The following is an 8,556-nucleotide window of genomic DNA, read 5'->3' as shown; positions in this document are numbered from 1 at the left end:
CAGACACAATGAAATACTGACCGCTGAGCGGAGTGCTGGTCACTCAGAGTAAAGTCTTAAAAACACTTCTACCACCGTGGTAATTACCTCATGTAATTGTGAAGCTCGTTGTCTGGTTTGTTATTCAGCCTTGGAAGGCACAGTCACACCTGGTGTTACTTTGCACTACCCAGCTTTCTTCTTGGATTGTCTGTGTTGAATTCACCCACTTGTTCTCGACTCTGTCATTCCTATGTTTCCCATAGATGTAAGGTAGTAAAGCCCACCTTTACCAACTGGTTATCAATGTCATTGTGGAGACTACCAGCAATATGTGGAGTGAATGTTTCTTATATCACTCTTTGTTGAAGCGTCAAAACCTTTTTAAGTCTTAGGGTTAGGGCTAACCCTAACCCTAACTCTAACTTTTGGCTTCAATACATATCTTAATTCTGTATGTGATATAATATACTTAAATGTGTAATTAAAAAAAAAAAAAAAAACTAAACTTAATGTTTCCTGTGGTTCTTAAAAGGTGGTGTTTCTCCACCTTTCCCCCTGCTCCTTAATGGCACAATCAACTCTTGCATTGCTGCTGTGTCTCTGTCTCCATGACTGCAAACACCTGCAGTTTAGGGCCTACTATGCCATATCGATGGTCACAAAACACTCAGTACCCTGCAGTTGGGCTGATAACATTCATATCTTCATATTTGATCTATGTGCTTATATTGATTTTATGTTTCAAAATCTGTAAACAAGTGTATCATAAGTTGTACAAAAGGTTCAAAGTTTGAAAGCAGTTAAAATAAATTAGCTCATGTGCTTCATATACAACATCTTCTGTGACTGATAATGTACCAATACTGAACCAAAACCTTAAATGCTCCTTATTTATTTGTAGCTTCAGTGTAACGTTGCCTGACTTGCATGAAGAAAATTGGGCTCTTTGTAAATAATGAATAGCAGCACTCAGAAGGATTAATGATTAACCTGATAGCATCATGGTAGTTCTGGTACTTGGTACATTGACAGGTTGTGCTTTTTTATGTAATCACTAAAAAATAATTGGTAACCACTTCCCAAAAAAAAAATGTTTATATGGTATTCAAAACAGATCTATCAATTGTCCATGCCACTCTGAATAATATTTGAGAATATATAGTAGAATATGGGGATCAAAGTCTCATACAACATGCTGTTATAAACATTTAGTTAGTGAAAAGGACAGGAGGTGACATGTTATGGTATGAAAAGCCCAATAAATGTTCAAAGAAATAACCTTTAAACTACAATCCTGTAGTTTTTTCCCCTCCCTCATAACAGTTGCATTAGCAGATATGGAGAAAATCTCCACATTAAAAAATAAAAACTTATTCCAGAGGAGAAAAGGTGCCTAAAAATAATCACTGTATTAGGCCACACCAATGACTGACGAGCAAGGTTTAGGTCAAAGTTCACATGTCCTGATACATTTAGAGAAACAACCACAGACAGGCACAAGTTTTAACCACAACATGACCTTTTTCAACCAACCTGCTGTCACATCAGACTTGAAACAGTCATTGCCCGAAAGGCTTTTCACTAACAAGTCCTGAAAAGTTAGCAGCCCCTCGCTGAGAGAAACCGACCAATAGAAGTATGTCACAAAAAAAAATTAAAAAAGGGAAGAAAGAAAACAAATTACTGCTGCAATAGTTACTGTGACGGTACCGCACAAATTCCAACACTCGTTTCCTGGTGCGCAGTGTCCTTTTTACACCAGAAAACAGGAGGTATAGAGTTCTCACTGGACTCTTGAGTGGCTGCTGCATGCTGTCAGTTCTCGGTGAAAAGTCCCCAGAGGAGGCGGCCCCTCAGATCTGTGTGTGGTGGTGTGTGTGTCCGGGCGGCGTGTAGGGAGGCGGCGCCGGGTTGGGTTTGATCCCCCGACTCTTCATGTAAGAGATGAACTGGTCTGGGATCTCAGCCAGCACATCTTTGGCAAGCCGTGCCATGCTTAACACGTGGTTACCTGTCCGGTCCATATAATCTCTGAAGGGAACAAACTGAAGAAGAACAGCACATATGAAAAAGATCATAACAAAATATATAATGACATCATTCATCGTGCTCATGTTGATACAGAAATGTTTTTTTTATTCTTAACATCGATTATTGTGCCACTGTGATTTTGGGTTCAGGAGACTCTCGTCATAAACGCCATACTTTTTGGTCAATATTTGCAAGCTTCAGGACACTGATCAAACGCTTTGACACTTCAAAATATTGATTAAACATTTTTTTTGTAAGATAATTCATGTAAAGTTTGAAAAAGTACTTTGACTTATGACTAGTTGATTTATTTTCAGAGACCTTCAACATATTCATGAAATTTCTTCGATGTTGCAGCGAGCTGAACTGCGTTCGGGTATCTCATATAAGAAGAAATATACCAATGAGATTAAAAGGCAAAAGCTTCGCTATTGTTGTCAATAATGTGCAAGACATCAACATTTGCATGTTTCTGCAGTGAATTACTTCATGTTTGCTCCGTGTTTCAGTCACTCTAATTGGATTCTGTAAAACTACAGAAGGAGAGAGACAATGACTTCATGGTAACAGCTTGATAGTTGTATCAATTAGCCACATAAGGTTTCCCAGAGTGACACATATTGTCACACGTTTTTTTTTCCCCGTGCTCGTCTCCATGGGAATATACAGAGACTGCACTGATATCCAATATTTCCACCCAGCTAACAGATGGTGTTTAATGCACCAGCACACCTGATGTGTCAGCATGAATGCAAAATGAATGTGTAAAAATATGCAGCATGAAAATACTATTGCCTGTAAATTGAGATCCATCTCAGTCTTGATAAACAGTTGTGAGCATGTGATCACAATAGCCAGGGTTTGATTTTAACCCAGAAATCAAAGACAGATGCTTCACCAAGGTGCTGTGTAATACGAGTGAAAGGGAAATGTGTGTAAATATCAAAATTCACAATGTGATATAATTCGCATCCATAAAAAGTTAACAATTAAAGCGTACAGTGAAACTGCATCATTAGAAAGTGTAACAGAAGTAGCCCTTTTGTTTTTTTTACACGACACAGCCAACTTAGGCGTTTACATTCTGTCCAGCTCCATTTGGTGACCTGTATGCTCTTCACCAAAAATAAACTTCACACTCCAGATGCAGGAGAAGCGCCTTCATAAATAACTTATCAAAACATTAGTTACCAGCCAAGATTCCCCCTTCAGGAAGCTTTTGTCTGTGAGTCTCCTGAGTGTGGTGCGGGAGTTTGTCTTCGCAATAAAGCTTAGTTAACAGGCACGAGAAAAGCCAGAATGTATACAAACAGCCTGGAACCAGAGGTCTTCCAGTAACTTTTAGTAGCGGCAGATCTCTGAAGATAACCCGCTGCATTCATTAGCATTGTGTCTTTAGGCTTTCTGAATCCAATAGACCAAGCTGTCTCTCCCCCTCAAGCACACACAGCAGTAGGTGAAGGCCGTTTTACAACCAAGCTGTCAATAATTGGAAGGAATCTTTGCACAGACACTGTTTGGCTGATTCTGTTGTTAAAACAAATTGTCCAGTGTTGTTGCTGAAACATTCAGAAGTATTGCCACTAGCAAGCCTGTTATCAATTCATGTTTGTGCTTATAACATTTTTAACGGTCATAATTGTGGTTTTATACGTCTTTGCAATGTGGCACAGTGATGATAATGCTGCAGGACTGTGTCTCTGCAACCTGTTTCTCTAATCCCCCAAATTATATGTTCAGATGAATAAATTATTATCAGTTGTGTCCCATGTTCTGCAGTTGGGGGGAAATGATCCAGTGAATCCAGTCAGATTCTTACTGCCTGTAAAGAGCAATCACCTGAACAATGTCTCGCTCTGCCAGCTTCCCTCGAGATGAGATCCTGATGTCATCACCATCCAGTTCAACCATAGCTGGAACACACACACACACACACACACAAACACACACACACACACACACACACACACACACACACACACACACACACACACACACACACACACACACACACACACACACACACACACACTGAGCAACGGTGGCTGCCTTTTGTGGCGAAACATTCAGGTTGATACAGTATGGATATGAGAATGTAGTTTCATCACTCAGAAAAGTATTACATAATCATTTGAGACCTTCAGCGTGAAAAAGACAGACTGCTTTATGATTGCAATGTCAGTGCACTCAACAGCCAGTGTGGGTAGATACAACTGTTGGAGGTTTTAAAGGTGCAGTGTGCAGCTCATAATTGGCAAGACCTCCAGCCGCTGTTGTTTTACTATCACAAGCCTAATTGCTAATTACACACTGTACCACTAAAATGGCTTGCTTTGTAGAGCATGAGTTCTGATAATACATAATTACCCCATATTAGATTTTTGAAGAGTTCATGTTAAATGTTCTAATTCTAAAGGATTGTTGAGCATTAATGTAACCTCACATTTGGCAACCTGTTGAAGATTTAACAGTGAAAACATCTAGGACTCTATAACTCTATATAATTTGAAAAACAGGGTTGAAGTAATTGTTATATATTTTTAAAGCCCTATAATTTTCAAATGTTGATTTTTTTCAGACGTGCGCCTTGTTGCCAATACTCCAGAATGGGAAATAGTTCATATATTGTTTCATAATCAGTAACTAAGCAAATGTGTACGTTTCTGTGGTCTAATGATGGTCAGTCAATCAAATATCACAATTCTCACATGAACAGAAAAAAGTGTTGATTTATGGAAATTTCTAGTTTCTTGAAGCATTTATTTTCTCCAGAACATTTTTTGTAAAATCTTTTAATCTCAGAATCAAAAGAGGATACCGTATGGACGCCACTGGTTGCTGGGTGTATTGACTTTACTGATATCCAATAAGAAGAAAAATCTGAATTCGTCACTTGGGAACATTTTTGAAATGTGCTGATTTAGTAGGCAATTACCTATTAGTTAAATAATGTTCAAGTACACGGTGGCGATGTCTTTATTGCATGTCTAATCAGAAAAATCCTTGATTATAGACTCTGCAATTTACAATCCTCAGCACTAAACATGGCAAACCTAACAATTAACCTCAGCTCTTTCTTCTCTAGTTATATCCGCATCCACCTCCACATTAACGCCTCTAGTGACTAAAAAAAAGAATGAGTTTGTACAGTAATTATCTCTGCCGTGTTGCTGAATTGATGACAGAGAGGTTGGAACTGGCTGTAACCACAGTAAACCGCCATATAATTGTTAAAAATTATTAATATTTGATAATACATGAAGGCCTATACTTGACTTAATGAATATAGATTTACATCATGCAGGAAATTAAATAAAAAAATGATTACATTCACATTGCAGTTAAAGCTAACTTACCGTCAAACTCAGCCTGGCCCACTCCAACAATAATAATGGACATTGGAAGTTTGGCACCCTGCAGAGAGATCAGAAAGGAAAGTGTTTTCCCAACAGACATTATGCAAATTTCTTTCATTCAAGCGAGGAGAGACACTTTCACATGACCACTATCCTGCAGTGATTATTACCAAGACATTACAACACTTACATGCTCCCCTGCATAGATTACAGCTAATGTTCTGCATTTCGCTTTTAACTAGCTCAATGACCTTTCCACTAAGAACTGAGCTCAGGACAGGAAAACAGAAGGCAAGTGAGACGGAGCAAGTCTGAAAAACAGCCCGGAACTGTGAGAAATAGATGTGAAACTGGTTTCTTATACGTTTTTTCAATTTTACTGTCCTTATCCGACACATGTAATGTCCCTGAATCCACTTTTCATTTGTATGACTGTGCCTCGGCTCTTATCTTGGGATGACATGCTGTTTTTTCTCCCACTGAATGCTGGTTATCTAACTGAGGAGTGGAGACGAAGCTCACTGATACGACAAACAGTGACACAGGAGATGCTGGGACAGCAGGTCATTGCTGCCTTCTGATACCAAAAAACCCCCCCAAAAAAACAACCCAATCTGACTCTAGCTGGTTCATCATATGAACTATTTTCTAAACAAAGATATGATGGAATTTATCTCAGAAGTTGCAGCCTGTATGGTTAAAATGCTGACCTGCAATAACCCAGTGTGATGACATTAAAACAATAAGAAGTTATCCGAGGTAAAATGGGAAACATTTGTCCACACGGGGAGGGGAGAAAGGTGACAAAACTTGATAAGGTCTTACGAGACAGCAGATGGATCAGTGTGTTTTGGAGCCAGGAGAGGAGGGAGAGGGAGGAGGTGCCAGCTACAGTCACAACAGCAGCCATCCTCAATCACCTGCCCAGCCACTCCCAAACCACACCTCCAGCCACACAACGCTGCAAAAACTGTCAAAAACGGTTGACTAACTCTAGTCTCAAGTTGTTCAATTTATTTTGTAGGACATTTTAAAATCCTAAGGCAAATGCTGCCTGTATATATAAGTTTCCTTGAGTGTGACATCGAGTGTAGTTTCATCAGTTGCATCAAACCGATACACTACAGTAGATGCTGCTCGCTGTTATTGCTGAGGGGGATGAGAGCAGTTTGTGTCGACACCACCACAGCTGCATCACATCAGAGTGATTATCAGTGCTCAACACAACTCCTGTCAGAGTCTGTCCTCCCACACACAAACCCATCCAAACACTCACACTCAATGACATCCATGTCCACACACACACACACACACACACACACACACACACACACACACACACACACACACACACACACACACACACACACACACACACACACACACACACACACACACACACATCCAACCCAAAATAACCTGGCAATCCGCCATGCCCCATTTTCGCCATCCTCCTGTGGCCCCGGCCAAGCAGGAGCAAATGTGGTCAAAAGAAAAGCACCGCTCAACACTTTACTCTGCATGTGCTCCTGAAACTTAAAATACAATACTTGTGCAAGAGTCGATAGGTGAGCGTGTTCTCATGGCCACGTACACCCACACTAAAAAAAGATTAGTGGTGATGTGTGTGAAGTGATTGTGCTGCGACAGCAGTCACTCCAAAGACTGAATTCTCTCTGATTGGCTGCCTCAGAGTTCAGCCCAGGGAAATGCTTGAAGCTACATACTGAAGACACCAATTAACATTAACTGTAAACTGTCAACAAAGAGAAGCCCCTCATGTTTTGACTATCGGTTTAGTCAGGATTAGACAGAAGACCCACAATTATGATTTAATGTAAGTAAAAAACAACAGCAACAACAAAAACGAACCAAAATTTCCAATACCACTTTTTTTTTTAACATTTCTAACACCTTTATATCCTTTTAATTCAATATTACTTTTGAAGGAAGCCTTAGTGAGGAGTTATAACAATATAATATATATATAGAATATTTAGTACCTATATTTACTACCAGTCAAACAGTGACTCAGATCATTATTATCATTTCTGTTTCAAGAAGTCACAGAAAACGTTTGCCTGACATGATGGGTATTGACTCACCATTCTTGACAGGCTCTTGTTGTTCAGTGAAAGGATGTCACTAATGTTTAAATGATGTTAGCTTCACTGAATTCATTCAGAAGCGAGACTATCACATGCTATTTGCTGTCTGTCAAACTCCTCAATGATTTTCTAACTATAGGCGAGCAACAGAACCACTCAAAGGCCTGTCAAGCTTTGGATTCCTCAACGCGGCAGGGTGGGAAGCTACAAACTATTTCAATTGTTTTGAGATGTCTTTTCCAAAACAAAAAAAACGCAGGCACATCGCACAGGGACCGAAATAAAGTCAAGCCAACACCCCCATGAAGACTTTTCTTTTCTTACCAGATATCTTTTTTTTATTATGTGATTTATTTCAGTCGTTATCTATTCTTATTATAAACTTGGTATTTATAGAGTAATTGTGTTGTAGCGTAAAACAACACTCACCCATGCTACAGCGCTGAGTATTAGCGTGAACGTGCTCACTAATCAGGGTCTCTGCAGGTCTGCAGGAATAAAATTGAATTGCGACTTTGTCGTCAACTGGGTGGAGTTTGTAGTTAACATTAGGGTTAGGGTCAGTTCACAGTTGGTGGTTTGATTAACTTTTATCGGACACAACAGGATCATGTTGATTATCTTTTGTATTTGACAGGGACTGAATCTGTTTACCGGCTTTTATTGTCCTGCCTCAGTCTGTGTGTGTGTATCTTATTTGATCATGATTGCTGATCTACTGCCAGTAGTTGTTGACTTAATTCTTTAATCTTGTAAATGTATGTAAATTCTTGATCTTGAGTCTTACAGTGTCTTCTTATAGATTGCAAAATTCTATGGTGCAAGTTTTAATGGCTGACTGTCATAACCCCTGTAAAAGGGGGCAGGTGGAGAAACTATCTTCATATATGTCTGTTGAGAACATTTCAGGGTGTGGCAAACATTCATCATGGTAGAAATCCTCAACTTTAACATACGTGTATTTTAATGAGGTCATGACACATGCAAAGACTACAACTGTAATCTAACTCCTTGCAAGAATCATGTAAAGACAACAGACCATGTCGTTCAAACGTGTTATACTATGTAGATGCAGCTCC

The 8,556-nt window shown here is 39.4% G+C and overlaps 1 protein-coding gene across 1 annotated transcript in view; it reads right to left on the bottom strand.

Moving 5' to 3' along the window:
* Positions 1 to 860: 860 nt before the first annotated feature.
* Positions 861 to 8,556, bottom strand: part of cpne5b (copine Vb) — a 123,018-nt gene continuing 115,322 nt past the window's right edge. Inside the window, exons 19-21 of the mRNA XM_080462030.1 lie at positions 5,370 to 5,427; positions 3,853 to 3,926; positions 861 to 2,027 (exon numbers count right to left, since the gene is read on the bottom strand). Of these exons, the coding sequence (XP_080318156.1) occupies positions 1,836 to 2,027; positions 3,853 to 3,926; positions 5,370 to 5,427 (324 nt within the window). The 3' untranslated portion in view covers positions 861 to 1,835. The remainder of the gene's footprint in view (positions 2,028 to 3,852; positions 3,927 to 5,369; positions 5,428 to 8,556) is intronic.

This window comes from Lipophrys pholis, assembly GCF_963383615.2.
Source record: "Lipophrys pholis genome assembly, chromosome: 4".
Classification (NCBI taxonomy): domain Eukaryota; kingdom Metazoa; phylum Chordata; class Actinopteri; order Blenniiformes; family Blenniidae; genus Lipophrys; species Lipophrys pholis.
Note: the sequence above shows the minus strand (reverse complement) of the source record. Positions and strands in the feature narration are given on the sequence as shown.